At 36.8% G+C, this 18,945-nt stretch overlaps 2 protein-coding genes across 8 annotated transcripts in view; one reads left to right on the forward strand and one right to left on the reverse strand.

Annotated features, from left to right (window-relative positions):
- DNAH1 (dynein axonemal heavy chain 1) overlaps positions 1 to 18,945 on the forward strand; it is a 197,113-nt gene that overhangs the window by 155,607 nt on the left and 22,561 nt on the right. For all 7 annotated transcript variants that reach the window (XM_039342601.1, XM_039342602.1, XM_039342598.1 and 4 more), the window contains 9 exons: positions 1,395 to 1,566; positions 1,813 to 2,004; positions 3,029 to 3,139; positions 4,919 to 5,104; positions 14,046 to 14,237; positions 15,342 to 15,509; positions 15,647 to 15,838; positions 16,764 to 16,895; positions 18,272 to 18,397. In XM_039342601.1, coding sequence (XP_039198535.1) covers positions 1,395 to 1,566; positions 1,813 to 2,004; positions 3,029 to 3,139; positions 4,919 to 5,104; positions 14,046 to 14,237; positions 15,342 to 15,509; positions 15,647 to 15,838; positions 16,764 to 16,895; positions 18,272 to 18,397 — 1,471 coding nt within the window. The remainder of the gene's footprint in view (positions 1 to 1,394; positions 1,567 to 1,812; positions 2,005 to 3,028; positions 3,140 to 4,918; positions 5,105 to 14,045; positions 14,238 to 15,341; positions 15,510 to 15,646; positions 15,839 to 16,763; positions 16,896 to 18,271; positions 18,398 to 18,945) is intronic.
- Positions 6,539 to 10,958, reverse strand: LOC120307651 (HAUS augmin-like complex subunit 3). The gene is made up of 4 exons (XM_039342607.1): positions 9,741 to 10,958; positions 8,108 to 8,547; positions 7,378 to 7,594; positions 6,539 to 6,849 (listed from the first exon to the last, which is right to left on the reverse strand). The coding sequence occupies exons 1-4, from the start codon at positions 10,956 to 10,958 to the stop codon at positions 6,628 to 6,630; spliced, it is 2,097 nt and encodes a 698-aa protein (XP_039198541.1). The 3' UTR covers positions 6,539 to 6,627.

The raw sequence follows: 18,945 nt of genomic DNA on the forward strand, positions 1-18,945 counted from the left end.
AAATCTAGACAGCATACTAAAAAGCAGAGACATCACCCTGCCAACAAAAGTGCGTATAGTCCAGGCCATGGTTTTCCCAGTTGCAATGTATGGCTGTGAAAGTTGGACCATAAGAAAGGCTGAGCGCAAAAGAATTGAGGCCTTTGAACTATGGTGCTGGAGAAGACTCCTGCGAGTCCCTTGGACTGCAAGGCGTTCAAACCGGTCAGTCCTAGAAGAGATCAACCCCGACTGCTCTTTAGAAGGCCAGATCCTGAAGTTGAAACTCAAATACTTTGGCCACCTAATGAGAAGGAAGGACTCACTGGAGAAGGGCCTAATGCTGGGAAAGATTGAGGGCAATAGAAGAAGGGGACGACAGAGAATGAGATGGCTGGATGGAGTCACTGAAGCAGTAGGTGTGAACTTAAATGGACTCCAGAAGATGGTAGAGGACAGGAAGACCTGGAGGAACGTTGTCCATGGGGTCGCGATGGGTCGGACACGACTTCGCAATTAACAACAACAATTTCCATCTTAGCCCCCATTTAATTACACATATGGTCCTAAGTCTATATATGTTTCTCCAAACATTGTGGCAAAGTGAAAACCTGAGCTGAAACTTGTACCTTGAAAAGTTCTCTATATGCCATGGTTGCCATTTTTCCTGTTCTGGAAGAATTCGTGAGATGCGTTACTCTTCCTTTCTATTACACAGAAAATATCATGGCACTTAGAGCTTGTTAGAGTTTGGAAGGAGGAGGGTTTATCTATTTAAGCCCTTCCTGTTTTGTACCAAGATGAGGTTTTAAAACAGCAATTCCATTATTATTTTTACTGCTACCACAGGCCTCTGTTTGGCTTTGCCTTAAGCATTTCCTTCAGCAAGTATCCCTTCTGAGCCATTTCTCTCCCTCACACCCGCACACCCACTCCAGCCTTTACATATTATTTTGCACCTCTCAATAGCTAAAACTTAAAGTTCAAGGTTTTACTTTGGATTACTACATGTTTAAACTTCCCTTTCTAATCTTGGTGAAATGAAGTGCTGAGAACGTGGGATTTCTTTTTGTCCTTGGCCCAAGTTCTTCAAATCTGCAGATACTAGATGGATTAACGCTTATGAGGCATAGTGCTTCCACTTTTAGTTATAATGGAACCTCCCACTAAGAGCATATCAGCCTTGGTAACTTTTAGGGGGTAATGTTCTTGCAGATAATTTGGGGATGACACAAATCTTGTGGTAGCCTGGGACCATCCACTGTAGATTAACAAATGTATGTAAATTTATTGTACCCTTCGTTGTGTCTCCAGGACAGCCTTTCCTGCCTATAATGTATTCCAATAAAACAAAACTAACACAATCTGTTCTGACAAGAAGTTATCTTACTCCTTTCTGTTTCCTGACAATTTAGTCCTATTGGAGAGGTATTCCGAGCCCGACTCAGACAGTTCCCATCGCTGGTAACCTGCTGTACCATTGACTGGTTCAATGAATGGCCTGCAGAAGCCTTGGAATCTGTTGCTGCCTCCTTTTTCAAAGATATCTCAGATGCTGAGTTTACTCCTGAAGTTTTAGAAGGAATGGCAAGTATCTCTCTTAGAACAAATTTGGCATTCTGTTAAAAATGTTGTAAAGTTTAGCAGCTAATTGGTAATCAAAGATAGTCATTAGAATTTAGTTTCCTTTGGTAGTTGGAATGTGCACCATTTTTCACGTTCTACTTGATATTTACCTAAAATATGGATTTCATAAATCATCTCATTTGATTAGAATACCTACTTTGTTAAAAAGTGCTTGAAGTTTCTTAAAAGTGTTTTTCTATACTGTAGATTCAAATGTGTGTGGAGATTCATCAGAGTGTTGCAGTTAAATGCAAGGCGTATCTGGCAGAATTGGCAAGACATAACTATGTCACTCCCAAAAGCTATTTGGAGCTGCTTGGTATCTTCATCGGTTTGATAGGGACAAAGAAACAGGAGCTCAAAGTTGCCAAGAACAGGATGAAGAGTGGATTGGATAAGGTGGGACTCAAAAACATTTGCATTGACTTTCTCCCTCTTTTTAGAGGAACTTCACATAATGGATTGTGGCAATGATTCCTGTATTGGAAGGTCTTAAAGCAACTTTTGATATTACTTTAAAATTGGACCCAATGTTACAGAATGTTTTACTACACCAAAATTACCACCTCCTCCCCAGATTCACCATAACTGCTAACACATTTATGTTGGATATAAGCAGACATTCATTCTCTTTTCATGTGTTTGTATGTATACACAGACAAAAGCTACACATTTGGTTGCTATCTTTTCCTGAATAAAGCTGGCCTAACATTTTTCTGGGGTTTTTTTTGGGGGGGGGGGGAGGAAGTATTTTCCAAAGACTGGATCTAGCTTAAGTTACTGAACCTAGTTCCCAATAAAATCAGTGACAGTTCATTAAATCTGACTAAATTATCCAAGTGATGTCACTGAGACCTTAAATTTAACTAATGTCAAAATGCTATTATTGGTACTGATGGATTCTGTTCGTTTTTAAAGTAAACTTAGACATTTCATAAATAAACTACTTTCAGAGAAAGTTAAAGATGATAAGAAACATGGCACAGTATAATGAAACCATGGAAAAGGCGAACATTGACAACTTTAAACTAAAAAATAACTACAACTGACAGAGTCAAACCAAAGTTAAATATCTATATTTACCATTTAATTCATGGCATAGTTAACCATATGCTCAAAATTGCACCAATACTTATTCTGACTTAATTGTGATTAAGAATTTTATGTCTGAAAGACCTTGATGACAAGCATGCACACATTATTCTGAGCAAACTATCAGGAGACTGCCTTAATTAGAGAACCTACAAGTTACCCATATCAGATCTACTAGGCTGTTTGGTTCATGTAGTGTACTGACACACTCAGGATACAAGAGAAAATAATTTCTATCCCACTTAAATGCTTTCAGATATGATCACAACATTCTTCTCTTCTTTTGAGATTCACCTTGATGGATTTTATATATAGTTTTCTTTCCCTCCAGCTTTTACGAACAGCAGATGATGTAGCAAAAATGCAAGAAGAGCTAGAATTAGCTCGCCCCCTGCTGGCAGAGGCTGCCAAAGACACCCTCGTGACCATGGAACAAATACAGGTACTACATGCTCTGCAATGTATCTTCAGAAGCAATGAATGCAGATAAACATTATATTATGTACAAATGCTAAATCTTATTTTTCCTATGTTGAAGAAAGCATTTACATTGCGTACCTTTGTTGCTTTTGCCTAGGGCCTGGCCTGCAGTTATAGTAGGGAAGTACAAGTTGAATGTGATTAAATAACCACAAAATCTTGTTTACTGTTGCTATTATTATACAAGGGAAGAGTGCCATTTATATTTTCTTACAGAGATGACAAAATATTTTACATGCTTTTTGCTTTAGTACCCAAACAGTTCAAAATGTAAGTTGCTTCTCAAGTAAAAATATATTCTTTAAGCCATGTTCCTAAAAAGTGATTTTTCATACAGCCAGGAATTTGGAATTTACATGTATTCCTTTAGAAATGTTGGAATTCATTTTTCACAAATAGGTCATTCAGTAGCCTTTTGTGCCCTTCAAGAAAAGACATTTTACTCTCTGTGCCCTTCCATTTGTCTTTTCAACTGTCCTTCCAACAGCATCTTTTGCTCATTTTGATGCTCTCCAAGTAACTTGGAATTCAGTTCTCCCAATACTTTCTGGTTGACAATTGCAAGGGTTGAGATTTTTTTTTTTCCAATCTCTGAGGGGCACAAGGTTAGGGAAGATTGTGCTATACTTTGTGGCCACTGATCACGTTCCATCCTCAGTGGGCTATTTTGTGTTTTGTTCCTTTAGTTTGATTCCCAGAGGCGCAGTGAGTCACACGCTTAAAGAGGCTAGAGAAGGTCTGTCCTCCAGCGGTTTGAGTCCTAGCACCATGTAATGGGGTCCCATCACTTACATCGGTTTCTGCCAACTTTAAGCAGATGAATAGATACCACTTTGGTGGGAAAAATAATATTGCTTCATGTGGAAGTATGAACCCGATCGGTGCTAGACCTTCCTGAATGTGATGCCCAAATACGAAGCAACATCTATGGCGGGAAAAAGCCCAGGATGTCATTCTGAATCTAGGGGTAGTTCGTTCTATATTATGCACTTCTGGATAGCACACAAGCGTTACTTTGTGTTAACACTGTAGTCTCCTGGCTAATGTACCATAGCCATAAACTAAATAAATAAGTTTCGTTCCCTTAATAATAATTTTATGTTGCACATTTTGGAATCCCATTAAGTTTAAAATTTTGATCACAACTGCATCTTCATCAGTTCTGTTCACTATCAACAAAACAACTTTTTATTAAATAGCTGCATCTTAATTATATATCTAAATTATAATCTTCCAGAAAATAAGGACAATAAGGCTAACATTGTTAGACTATTGAGTTAGATTGATAGTAATTTTTTGTTCTCAAAAGAAGTGCATATGCATGCTTTTAATATTGCCTGTATTTTTATTACATGTGCATTTAAATAAAAACATTGCTCATAGGTCTTAAAGATCAACTGAACCCTAAAGGCAAATTTACAGGGAATTTATTTGTACATTTGTCTTCAGCATAGTTATTAATGCACATCAATAAAATATTGCTACTACATAACAGGATTTGAAAACTTTTAGGTTCCCCAGTTCTTAGATCCTCATCATTTCTAGCCAAGCAGAGATGATGCAGCTTGGAGTCCATCAACCATAATATATAGATTCCAAATATTTTACAAACTACACAGTTAAAAAGTATTTACAATGACTATAATGGTGTAGGTAACCAATTTAGCTACATTCTCCAATGAAAATTTGAGTGAGGTGAAAGAGAGAGATTGTGCGCAATCCTAAACATGTGTTATTGCAGGTAGACACAGCTGTAGCAGAAGAGACAAGAAATGCTGTACAAGCAGAAGAAATGAAAGCTAAAGTAAAAGCTCAAACCGCTCAGGCTATTGCTGATGATGCACAGAAGGACCTAGCAGAAGCCCTCCCTGCTCTGGATGCTGCCCTGGCAAGCTTGAGGAATCTCAACAAAAATGATGTTACTGAGGTAATAAACAGAAAGGGAAGGGGATAGATTTTAGCACAAATTTGATGTAAGCATTTTTGGGGTATCTCAGTCTGTAGGATACAGTGGAGTATCTCAATGGTATATGTACCCCTAATAGACGGCATTATGGTACCCAGTCTGAAGGTCCTTAAACTCCTCTACTAGTTGCACTTCCTGAAGCATATAAGTTAGACCATATGCTGTCCAGGGCCCTTATGACTTTTCAGTGTCACACCATAGCAGTTTCAAGATTTGAAGGAACTACCTAGTCAACACTTTGTTTCCTTCTTCCCTGGACAGGATGCTGATCCATAGGCTTTTTCGTTCCCAGGCTTTTGAATGTAGTGACCCAGGAACTGGAAATAGCAGCCAAGATCAGTCAGTTATTCCCCACTGAATGAAGCTGGATTTTGTACCAATTTTGAGTCAATGTGATACAGTCATTCAGTTCTTGGATTAGGAGTGGGGAGACCTAGCTCCTGCCATGGAAGTTCATATGGTGATTTTAGGCCAGTCAGCCCAAATTACTTCACAGGATTGTTGTTAGGAAAAACATAGTGTGCAATAAGCCCATACCAAATATACATGCTAAATACTGTTTTAATCCAAGATTAAAGGCTTATTTAATCTATGGGACAATTGGATCTCTAGCCAAATTTTATTCATTATCATATTTTCTACTCACTATCTTTGTTTGGGCTTGTATGAGATTACAGTTTTGTTTAGAATTACACATATGGACTCACAGTTGATAATTACATTCAGGACTGGCTCACCTATATCACTACTTTATTTAAACTATGAAAATTAACAAATAATTAAGGCACAATTTTTATTGATAGATTTCAGTAGGTCCTTTCCAACACAAGTAATATATGCAGAAATGTATTTAAGAGGACTGAATTTAAAAAGACAACAACATGAATGGGGGGAAATAATTGAATTTGGCCTTCTTGAGAGCTAAGAAAACACACTAGTCTTTGAATTCACTTGCAGCTTTTTGAAGTAAAAAATTAAAATGGAAAAAGTATCAAAGGAGAGATAGAGTATGTTGATAATACCAATTCTTACACATATTTTATGTCAGTTCTTAGAAATATTTATAGTTTTATGTACCTCCTCTCAATTTCTCTGCAACATCCACCACATGGCTCAAATTCAGAAGAATCCCCCCCATACACACACACACACATACTACGTGTATATTCTACTATACTATACTGTAGCATAGTAAGAATCCAAAAAAGAAGAACATTATACACGGAAGCCTTATATTGTACAATATTTCCCAGGTGATTTATGGTAATGGAGACATTTTTTCAAATCAACTCCCAGAAAAGGGCCTCCAACTTAATAGACATGAATGTGTTCCTTCAGAGAGGAGATGGGAAGAAGATGAAATTCTACCCTGCTAACAATGCCAGAATGCTTCTCTTGGGAGCCTTTCGTTCAGTGAAGGCAGAATTTACATGAGAGCACTTTGGAGCAAGATCTTCTTCTTTTGTTGTCCGCTGATGGCTCCCTTATGCACACGAAGATACCAGTGCCTGCTTTTCAACTTTTCGTACCATCTTCTTCAGATGGTCTGGGTTGCTGAAGAAGTATCTGTAGAGGTTGCGCTCCGTCTTCTTGAAGTGGCTCTGCAGAGATTTGCGTTTGGCCTTTAAGTCAGTCAGGGTATCCATTAGAATTTGATAGATTTTAGCTTGTGTGACGCTAAGTTGCTCCAGAGGTTCTGACAATCCCTGTAAAGAAGATGGTCAAAACAAGTGTGCAAAAAGCAGCATGTGATTTGTTCAATTCACCTGGAAGGGGGCTTGCTATCCAAATTTCAGTTAGAATCTCAAAGGGAGAAAACGTAATTATGGTAGGATAGACTGATTGTTTTCTTAGGTATTCTAGGATGCCTGTACACAGTGCTTTTTTTCTAAAAAAAAAAAAAAAAAAGGTGCCGGAACTCACACACGTCATACAACCCACCTTGCCTACCCTATAAGGTTCCATCCAAAAAAGGTGCCGGAACTCCTTTCTGGGCGTTCTATGAGAAAAAAAGCCCTGCCTGTACATATATATCAGTGTTTCCCAAACTTGACCATTTTAAGGCATGTGGACTTCAACTCCCAGAATTCCACAGCCAGCATTGCTGGCTGTGGAATTCTGGGAGTTGAAGTCCACATGCCTTAAAATGGTCAAGTTTGGGAAACACTGATATATAGCAATAACATAGTAGAAGAACAGAACTTAACATATAAAGGACAAAGACCATTGCATACCTGAGCATGAAGCATTAACTGGTTGGAGTCATCATATATCAAACAGTACAGTGCCTTGTTTTCAGATTCTAGTTTGAGAAACTGAGGAAATGGGGTGGCTAGCTGTATTTGAAGCATTCTGAGTTCCTGGCACAATCTTGAACCCCTGCTTGCCAAAGTCTCATACGAACGAAAAAGTTGTTTCTCTTTATTGTGTTTGTCCAGCATCTCCCACAACCTAAGAGAGAAAAGGGCCCTCAAAATTAGAGGGTTTAGATTTTAATTCAAAGAATATTTAATATAAAGAGTAGGGAGATAATTATATATCATCATGACCATATGTGCTAAATACGGTAGAGTTGCTACCAAACCTTAAGTCCATTTATTCCTGTCATAAGATTTTGAAAAAATTCAGATTCTCTGAACAGTCTTCTAATTAAAATCTAAGACAGTTCCAGTATTTTTCTAAAATACAAAGAGTTAGTGTTACTGATGTGACTATTCTAAATATTGTATTCTATAGAAACCCTTCCTTTTCCCCCATTCTGCTTCAACATTCTCTTTCTTCCCATTAAATTCTGTTCCATAAAAGGGATAAAATTGTTCTCTGGGATGCTGTTTCAGATTTAGTCAAATATTATCTAATTTTGCAAAACAATCCAAGCTAAGCCAAGCCAACCTTCATTTCTAGTAATTATTAAGCACTTGTGATTCAGTAAAGTTCCACTGCCATTCCGCCACCATTCTTTACCGTAAAGTAGTGAGGTCACTAGGATCTATCAAAATCCGTGGACATTGCTTAATGGAGAATCTTGAATCCTCAAAGCAGGATTGCCATTCTTGTAACTGAGACTCAGAGTCTTTCAGGACAGTCATCAGTCCCTCCAGTTTATTTCCAGTCCATTGCAGATTATTTTTCTTCAACATCAGCAAGAGTTTCAGCATCTCAAAGTGGCTGAGCTGCCCCAATATCTGGTCAATAGCTTCCTCTTGTACCCGTTCAAGATACTCAAGTCTCATGTCTTCCATGTCTAGTTCTCCATTTGTTATAGGCAAACGAAAAAGGCGGGCAATGCCTTGAAGCAAGGACACAAGCAATTGGGTCTTTCCATTTACCTCAGTTTGGAGAATGCATAACTGTTCCTGGCATCTAGTCACATGAAAACTTAACTCACCCTTCTCTTCCTTCACCTGGAAAACAGCAAAGTATTAAATTCTTTACAGGCAAAGATATTGGCTTCACATTTTTCTATCAGTTTTACTGCTAAGTACAAATATATATTCTGATACCCTCCAAAAAGATTACACAAAGTAAAATTTATGGTTTGGAAAAACAGCTTGAGAATCTAATAAAAAAACCCTCTTGGGAATTACAGCAAGATGCTCCCTGTACATCTCAAATTTCTGACCTTAAAACAATTTATTTGTAAATGGAAAATTGCCAAGAACATTCAACATAGTCTCAATTGACTTAAGAAAAAGAAGCATTTAAAAATGCAGAAGGAAATTGAAATAAAACATCAGGAGGTTTAGATCTTTTTTCTAACAGTTGGGGGTTGCTGCAAAGAATAATGAAAATTTAGTTAGCATGCACAGCATATGTCAGGAGAACTACAGCAAAATTTAAGAGATCACCTGAGAAGCTAACAAGAAATGTTAAGGAAGTTAGTGGAGAAAAGAAGGATTAATGTCCTGAAGAATATGTAAAAAAAATATCACTAAAATACAAGTAAGCAATAAAAGATTCAAAATGATTTTGGGTATATTGTGAATCACATTACAGCCAATAATAATATTTTTTTAAAAAACATTAAACCAGAAATGTTGCTAGGTATGAATTGGCTGAAGGAACATTACAGGGTAATAAAGTGATTGCAGAGAAGGTTTTGGCATAGAAAAATAGGCACGTGAGAGACATATATAAAATTAGCCATGATTTTTAAAAGTAGGCTGAAAGTAGGTCTTGCTTTTTTCAACATAGGTAAGATAACATTCAAGACATATAAAGTGTTTTTACTAATAAACTGGCATTTGTGTCAAAATATGTAGCAACAGCCACTACAACTTTAAAATAATTACATAAATTCATGCATAATAAGGTAGTTGATAGCCACTAACAATAATGGTAAAACACATCAAATACAGCTTGATTATTAATAGCAGCTGCTAGAGTGGCAGGGCAAAACAGTGTTATTGCACTTCTGTCTTGCTGTGGGCTTTTCATAGGCATCTGAATGGCCATTACAGAAATGAAAAGTTAGAACAGATTGACTTTTGGTCTGCTCCTTATGTTAAGTAGAGTAACTGACCAAATAGGATCAATACAAAAAAAAAAGGAAAGGAAAGGAAGGGAATGTTTACTGAAACCTGAAGCCTTAACCTACCTTGTTCTCCTTAGTTACTTTTAAAACTTTTTCTGCCCATTGCAAGGTGGATGAAAGTCCTTTAATTCTTGCCGTGGTCATGGCTGTAATTGTTTTGCTCCACATGTATGTTAACTCCATGTGTCCCAGTTCTTCCCTATAATTTCCCATGTTTTTAAGATGCTTTGTTTGGCCAATTTCTGTCTGTGTCTTCAGCCCTTTTTGAAAGAAATCCTGAATAGGTAGGTCTTCACTCTTGAAATAATCGACTTTTGGTTGATCTGTTTTTTCTAGTAAGTCTTTCTGTTTAAATTCTGGCTTATTCTTGCTGGGCAGTTGCTCTTGATGGAGAATTTGTTTCTTCAAAATTTCCAAGGTTATTTTGTGATTATCAGGATTATCAGTATAAACTAAGCTCTTGTCTTCTAGTTGCAGTTGTTGAGCTAGTTTAACTACAGATTCTGAAGTTGGCTGTTCTGTAATATCTCTTTCCCCCTTTTTTTCAAAAGCTGTTTGATCAGTCTCCATATCACTGATACTTGTCACAACATTTGGAAACAAACTCAAAAAAGCTTTTGTGAAATTTTCTTCTGTTTCCAGATAATGCCCTAGATCTCTTGACAAAGTTAGTTGCTCATACCCAGGTTCCTTATGCCAATGTGCTAACTTCTCTGTTATCTGACAAACCTCACTGAGGATATTGTTGCTTTGAAAATTCTGTAGCTCAACCTTTAGGTGCACCTTCTCTAGTTCTCTGTTTAATCTTTCTTTTTTGTCTGCTAAATGGCAGAGCTTTTGGTTTAAACTGGCTACATAAATCTGAAGCTTGTTACATCGCGTTATTCGACATGCATATTGATTCTTCAGCATCTGTATCTCTTGTTCAAATAACTCAAGGGGTAGGGTTTCATTTTCTTGTAGTTCACTGTTCAACTGAAAAGACTGGCTACAGGTTCTCAACACTTCCTCCAATGCTTCGTCTTCTAAGATGGGCTTCCCAGAAATTACCAGTTTCTCAAAGGTCTCTAGTTCTGTAGGATTCAGCACATTCTCTTCTCCCACTGTGTTGCAGAACCATTCCAGAAATTGCTCTGTCTCGGGGCAGTCAAAGAGCCAGTCAAAGTCCTTCTCATGAAGAGTAGTTGCCTTGGGATAGATAGTTTTTAAGACCTCTACAAACTCTGTTCCTCTGTCAATGGTCTCCATCAGGAAAGTTCTGGAGCGTCTCCGTGTGAACATGTTTGGATTGTTCCTCTAACCCTGAGAGAAATATACAAAGTTTGTTTCATATGATAAAGAGTATGTGTTACATCTACAATATAGCTGGGCAATTATAGCACTTATCACCTCTAATAGAAATCTGACCAGAAAATATCAAAATACTCGGGGGGGGTTGTTGCATTATATAAACAATAAATTAGTCTTTGAAAATATGGACAATTTTCTCATTCATCTTAGAAACCAGAGATTGGCTAAGTAAGGTTTCCAATGAGCCGGGTCAAATTCCAGAGTCTTATGCAAATGTTTGTACTATCCATTAATGTACATCCATTTACATTATACCTACTTCCAGCTCTTTTTTTCTCTTGACCTTAGCCTAAAAATTGGAGGAGGAATGTTTAGGAAATATAGCTCTTACAAGCAGAATAGAAAATGAGGCTTCTTTGCATGTTAATTCCAGTAACAACTCAGATATTGTGATATAAAACAGTCACCCATAATATTTTCCAATTACAATCTTCTTCCTATACCAAGTAGACATAATAATAGCAAAAATACAGATAGCACATTGAGATCCCTTTTTAAATCCCTTTCAATCTTGCCTCTCTAACCACAACATTTAGGTTATTACTTTCTTTTTAAAACACAAATTGCAGTTCTTAGGCACATTGTATAAAATTGCAGAGCACCATCACGACTAGTTAATCAATCCGAAAAATAAAACAGGATCATATACTGTATTTCTGGTCTGTAGGCTTGCTTCTGCTAATATAACTCAACTGATTAAGATAAAGCTTTTACCTGACATATAGTGCTGTCGTGCCTGGTTTGTTCTTTTTTGTTTTTTACTCTGCCAAATTGTCCTTGCTTAAGTTAGCTATAAATGTCATCTGAAAAAAATGGCAACCAGGTTTCAGTCCAGTATCTTATTCCTCTATCAAGGCTGAAGTCTACTTAATCTTTTTCTTACATCCTACTTCACTTAGGGTAAACAGATAGCAAAAGTAAAAGGCTTCTACTCTTGTGCATAGGAGAGACTTTCTACAGATGAAACCTATCATGCTGAACATTTTCTCTTCCACATGCCTCTAAAAGATGCAGGAATTCTACACACTTTTGAGCTCAGTCACACTGATTCCAGTTACAACAACCCTAATATTCCACATCGATAAATTGTCTATCTCTGTCTCTCCTATTGGAACACAATTTTAATGTGTTTAGGACTTAATGCTGCAATGCTTAAGTCACTAGGTAGAAAGTACTATTTGCATTCAAAATATCAGAATTATATTCCCTGTGTTTTATACAAATGCACATCACTTAGTAACTACTGACAAATGCTGGACACATCTTTCTATTATCATTTAGATAGTTTTATCTAGGTGAGCCTATGCTTACACTTGCACCTTGATTTGAACATTAATCTTACTAAACATAGCCAGGCCTTAATAAAAAAGACACAAATTGACCTTGTGTGACTGATACATATGTGCACCCCTACTGGTAATCTAAATTAACAATTTCAGTCACAAATGTTCTTTTCTCACGCAGTGTAAATCCAACATTGATTACCTGCAAATATGAAATCAGCATATCAAAGAAGAACATTTTGTCCTTTTACTTGTTATATAGTTGCAATTTACCGGTTTGGCTTTTAAAACAATAGTCTTCTTGCAAGAAAATTGTACTCCTGAAATTTTAATTTCATTTTCCCTAGTTATAAGGGGGAAACTTGTCTTACTCTCTGTATCAAACTTAAGCAAGCAGCATTTCAGTCTGACTATAAAAGAACCACAGGTATATTATGGGGCAAAAATATTACTTTTGTAATATTGCAAAGATACTGAATTAGGCTCATTTAGCTAAAACTTGCTTCATTCATCTAATCCAGGGGTGGGGAACCTTGGCTCTTTTATGACTTGTGGACTTCAACTCCCAGAATTCCTGAACCAGCATGGCTAGCTCAGGAATTCTGGGAGTTGAAGTCCACAAGTCGTAAAAGAGCCAAGGTTTCCCACCCCTGATCTAATCTCACATTTGCCTTTCTGATATTTGCATTCAGATGCTTTATTTTGGTTCAAACTTTGTATATCCAAGACAGAATTTATCATCATCTCTCTCCCAAGTTAACATCAATTCATATAATCTACAACAAGGCATCTCTTCTAAGAATCTGTTTGCACCATTGCAATGACTTCAGACATCCAAATGGTTTCTAACTTCTCCATTTATCTTTTTCTTTCTGCCTTTATACTTTAAACTGTCTAAAATGTCCACGTGATGACTGGACTCTACTTAATATAATTTTTCTCAAAGGAGTGAACATTAGATTTCTCATGTTGGCACTATAGGAAATCTGAATAATCTTTAACACATATAACTTGGTCTGTTTTATTACAGTTTATCTTTGGCTTAAAATTGCTACATATATCATAGATAAAGATCTCAAAGTGATAATAAATTATAACCCTAAAACATGAAATTTCTCATTTCCTTGAAGAACTTTGGTTTTACCAATGCTGGGATGTGGTAAAATGGATAATTCTACATAATTAGAAAAATATTCTCCTGATTTTAATATGAATATGAGTTTGTCATCTGTTTTTGAAGGTCTATGTTCTAAAAATGAGAAAATTACACAATATAGTCTATAAGATCTTAGTTTAATTGGGTTAATTGATCTTTTTTCTGTTAATTGTTCTCCTTTTGGCACTTTATTTCAAGCATTATATTCACTGTATAGACACTCCTTTTTGGCAATACATTTTTGTACATTATTTAAAACAGATTTTAAAAACAGAAATTATATAGCTAAGCAATTTTGCCTCCTTTTCTCTGTGGTCTTCATTTATTTCTAAGTTATAAATCTCTTGAGGCAGGGATTAATCTTTTCATCACTGTTTGCAGACCGTATAATTAGCACTATTCATATGTAAGGTATGCATTTAGACTGATATTAAAGACCAATCACTAATTCTTGGGCAAAAATAACTCTTTCTATCATTGTTTAATTGAGTTGGGGATAATTACCAATCCTCTACAGATAGCAGGACATTATTCTGAACTGCTTTTTAAAATATTTCATTGTAAAATATTTCCAATTAGGTGCGAGCAATGCAGCGCCCTCCACTTGGAGTGAAATTGGTGATTGAAGCTGTTTGTATAATGAAGGGAGTCAAGCCCAAAAAAATAGCAGGCGAGAAGCCAGGTACTAAGATAGATGACTACTGGGAACCTGGCAAAGGTCTTCTTCAGGACCCGGGGAAATTTCTTGAAAGTTTATTTAAATACGATAAGGTAGGTATTTGAAAGTTTTAATTTTAATCTTACCCACAGAGACACACAGTTTGGTTTCTAGGGTCTTCTCTTTCTTTACAGAGACCAACAGTATATTTTTTGTCCCAGATAAAAGGTTGCTAAAATTGCTGGTGTCCTTTTAACAGCAGCTTAATCTGCAAGAAACAGCAGGTGGAGCCTTTCATGGCAATTGTTAACAATCCATACTACCTCCTGATGTCTGTAGATGGAGCTATTGTTATAATCAGAAGAGCTAAGTTGTGTTTAAAAAAAACACATTTTGGTAACTTTAAGCATCTGGGTAACTGTGGAACTTAAAATGGTCAATTTGTATGTATGTGTGTTACTTTTTTTTTTTTTACCCTGTGCCTTTTATATATGGATGACTATTGTTAATTACCCCAAATAAAAATACCAGCAAAATCTGTGGGAATCAAGAACTCACATTGCTAAACACCCCCTCCCCAAAAAGGGGGGAGTAAGAGTTACAAATCCTTGGGGGTTTTTTCCAATTGAGATTGGAATTCAAGTTGAAATGCCTCTCTTCCAGGACACAACCTTCTACTTGATACTTTTGCAGAGATGCAGAAGTTTCACTGTATTATTTTCTCGTGGTCATATGCTATATAGTCCACTCAACCGAAGAAATTATAGTTTGCTTGTTTATGCTTAACAAATGTAGTTTCGTATGTATGGCTTATGATACAGTCTGTTTAAACCTACCCAGTTGGAACAGCCTACAGCCTGCAGCCTGGAATCATGGGTGCTCCATTACTGGAGGTTTTCAGGCTAAACCTGGACAATTTGTTTGGAATAGTCTTAGGATTCCTGTTCTGGTTTAGAGAGCTGGGCTAGAAGACCTCCAAGATCCCTTCCTTATTACTATGATTTTATTACATAATGCATGATTATAACTTTGTGACTATGTGTTAGGAACTATTACCTTAGCTTGGCTTCAAGTGGAAAGGAATAATACAACAAACTGTAAGGTTCCTCTGATACAGCTAACATATTTTTACCATGAAACCTTGCACTGTTTCTCCTGACCATTCATGTCTTCCTCCTCCCAGCATTCAAAAGGATTTTTTTAAAAAATCATTTCAGGATAATATTGCAGATACAGTCATCAAGTTCATCCAACCGTATATTGACAGTGAAGAATTTCAGCCAGCAGTTGTAGCTAAAGTCTCCAAAGCCTGCACCTCCATCTGCCAATGGGTCAGGGCTATGCATAAGTACCACTTCGTGGCAAAAGCTGTGGAGCCAAAGCGGGTAAGAATTCTTGCCGTGCTTTTTCAAAATCACATACTAGATACCTCTGCTATCATCTGTGCTTTGCAATCTTCTTCAAAAGTGTTTGAGAACCAGCGGCAATTAGGTGGTATTTACAATTATTTCCATTCCCATAGCAAGCCCTGAAGGAAGCTGAAGAAGATCTGCAGGCCACACAGAAAATCCTCGATGAAGCCAAGGAACATCTTCGAGAAGTGGAGGACGGCATTGCCCATCTTCAGGCTAAGTACAAAGGCACTTTAGCCACAAAAGATGAACTAGAGATGAAGTGTGATCAGTGTGAACAGAGACTGCACCGAGCTGACAAAGTAAGCATAAATCAAGTAGTAAGATAAATTCAACCAATTAAGTCAAATAAAATCTTAGCTTCCAGTTTATGTGCAAAGGTGACTAATAGATTGCTTCAGTTACACTGTGGAAACCCAAGGTTGTTTTTTTACAGCTAAATTCAACTATGATTAATCTCACAAGCTGAGATGATATTTAAACAGCCCATCAATGCAGGATTGAAATGGTGGAGCTTTTGGGTTTTGTTTTTTTTTAAAAAAAGATTGATCTCCAGACAAATGCAATGATAAATCCTTTGTAGTATTTACTCATTTGGATTATTTGGGAGCTGGGGTAACCCCTCTTATCACAAGCAACTACAAAATCAATGGAGCAGATACCAGTCTGTCTGTCTGTCTGTCAATCAATCAATAAAGGGGAAAAGTTCTGAACAGTGGGGGGTTATGATAGTTGGCATACTGGCAAGCTGATTCCAAAGCATCACAATCCTGAATTGTGATTCAGTTGAGATGGCTTAAGCATCTGCATAAGCCAGGGCACCTTAATGGTGCAATGCAGAAGGACCCAACAGTGAAGGACACTAGGAATGACACATTTTCTATATTTCTGATTTTTTTGCTGCCTTAAATAATGCAATTGTCTTCCTACAAATTCTCTTTCCTTGGAATTGCTACACTGGAAAAAAATAATAAAATGATTTCTTTCCACCAAAATATACGTCTGCCAGGAAAGGTTTCCTACTCCCAATTTACAGTTATTTTATTAGTTCAGTCATGTGTGGGATTCAAGTCCAATGTTTCACATTATATACATTTTTTATTTTTTATTTTTTTTGCTTTTAAAAAGAAGTTCATGTGTTGCCTTCTTGCATTTCCTATTAGTTGTCTGCTTGGAGAAGTTCTGAGGAAGAAGCAAAATAACACATTATATATCTCTTGTCATTAGCTAATTAATGGTCTGGCTGATGAAAGAATACGTTGGCAGGAAACAGTCCAAAAACTAGATTATATGATCAACAACATTGCAGGAGATGTTCTAGTTTCTGCTGGCTTCATTGCATATCTAGGAGCATTTACGGTGAGCAAGAAAAATGTCTTCTTTTCCACAATATCTGAGCTTGATATTCAACAAAGGCTGCTCCTGCAGCTATATACCAAGACAATATATTTGCTGTCCAAACATTTCTTTTTTTAATTTCTTCTTATTATTTATTGTTTTATCATAGTACAAAACAGTAAAACAAACAAACAAAATGAAACAAAAGAAAAGCATATATTCAACCCTAACAGCAGCAAAAAAGAAAAAAATAGTGTACAAAGACAAAAAAAGTGGTCAATTAAATTTAACATTTAACATGTAGGATCCATTCTGGCTGGGTGCTGAAAGAAAAGAAAAAATTCAAGAGAATGATACTGTACACTTGTGCACAGTTGAGTCCTTTCTTACACCGTCTCCTGGGAAGCAAGCCACTCCAACCAAAATGGAGCCTGACCTACTACTCTTCTATATAGCCTCACTGTTTTCAGCTCTCAATTCATGTTCTGGGGGGTCAGCTAAGATGATGGGGGTCTCCCTCCTAATAAAAAACAAAGGGTGTAAGCCAAACAGTGAATTCGGGTTTGGGTTGCTCCCGGAGCAATGAAAATAGCTGGAATTTCAGGATAGCTGGAATTTAAGCTGCTTGCAGCAATCCATCCCTGGTCTATAGTCCCATGGTGAGATAGGCTGAAAAATGAATGAATGAATGAATGAATGAATGAATGAATGAATGAATGAATGAATGATCAGTTAGATCAGGGGTAGGCAACCTTGGCTCTTTTATGACTCGTGGACTTCAACTCCCAGAATTCCTGAGCCAGCCATTCTGGGAGTTGAATTCTGGGAGTTGAAGTCCACGAGTCATAAAAGAGCCAAGGTTGCCTACCCCTGAGTTAGATGATCAGCTCCACTAAAAGCAAAGTATTTCCTCATTAGTTTTCTCCTTCAATTGCACGATTATCCGAATTACACAAATATACAAAGTTGTTCTTGCTACCCAAATTTCTTTCACGGATAGAGAAGGGGAATCCATGGTTTGCTATTATCCAATAATATCTATGTCAGACCTAAATTGTTATTAGATCCAGGCTTGCTGTTAAATGTATCTAAATTAGAATTAACTATGGTTAGCTATACTAAGAGGGAGTGCACACACAGTTCAAACTGTGTCTTCTAATCATGCTTTGGAAATTGCTGAGCTCTAAGTGCAGAGTTGAGCTTATGTTTACAATAAAATCTGTACGTAAAAAGGAGTATGTGAAACCATAATCTGTAACATTTGAACTGAACCTTTGTATAAAACTTCCTAAAATAGTTATTCCTTAATAGTTATTGGCTACAAGTAGCTGAAAAAAAGTAATTTAATTGATTGTACTGGTAATTTCAGGTTAATGGTTCAATATTTTCCTTTCTAGGGTCAATATCGCATATCCCTTTGTGAGGAATGGATAAGCAGGCTAGAGTTATATAATGTTCCACACACTAAAGAACCAAATCTGATATCCACACTTGGAGACCCAGTGAAAATCCGATCATGGCAGGTAATCTTAATATGCATACCGGCTAGTTTTGTCATACATCAAAGCTTTGAATTGCTATGCATTTTTAAGGCATGTGAATCCTAGAGAGTGATAATACAAAAGGAACAGTTCATGGAGATTTTAAGAAGTTTTAGGAATTTTATACATTCTACTTGATAGAAAATATTCAAGAAATTACCCTGAGAAGCAGTATTTATGTTGGTGCCACCCAACTATTTCGGATTGTGATTTCCACACCTTCTAGAATTGATGCCTCCTTGAGAGCCTCCATAGTGTTATTTCAATATGCCAGCTGCCATCAGTACATTGGGATAACATCAGATGAATCCTCATGTACAAAAAATCTCCAATAAAGTTTGCTTGGGCTTGCTGAAGAATAAATGAGAATAGAGAAATAGTTCACATTTGGACTATCTTAAACCTAAATTATTAATTTTATTCAAAAGAATTTAAGATTAGTTAAGATAGCAATCTTCCTGTGCAATATGGACCATTACAGTATTTCTGGAAAATATGGGCACCTTTTCCTTTGATATATTGTATGCTAG

Source organism: Crotalus tigris, unplaced genomic scaffold (genome assembly GCF_016545835.1).
Source record: "Crotalus tigris isolate CLP2741 ecotype Arizona unplaced genomic scaffold, ASM1654583v1 scf7180000017800.2534000, whole genome shotgun sequence".
Taxonomy (NCBI): domain Eukaryota; kingdom Metazoa; phylum Chordata; class Lepidosauria; order Squamata; family Viperidae; genus Crotalus; species Crotalus tigris.

Excerpts from the sequence above, each read along its gene's own strand:
- LOC120307651 (XM_039342607.1), bottom strand. The coding sequence starts at position 10,958 with ATGTTCACACGGAGACGCTCCAGAACTTTCCTGATGGAGACCATTGAC. Across the intron at positions 8,548-9,740 it reads AAGTAACTAAGGAGAACAAG|GTGAAGGAAGAGAAGGGTGA; the intron begins GTAGGTTAAGGC and ends GCTGTTTTCCAG. Across the intron at positions 7,595-8,107 it reads AGTGACCTCACTACTTTACG|GTTGTGGGAGATGCTGGACA; the intron begins GTAAAGAATGGT and ends TTTCTCTCTTAG.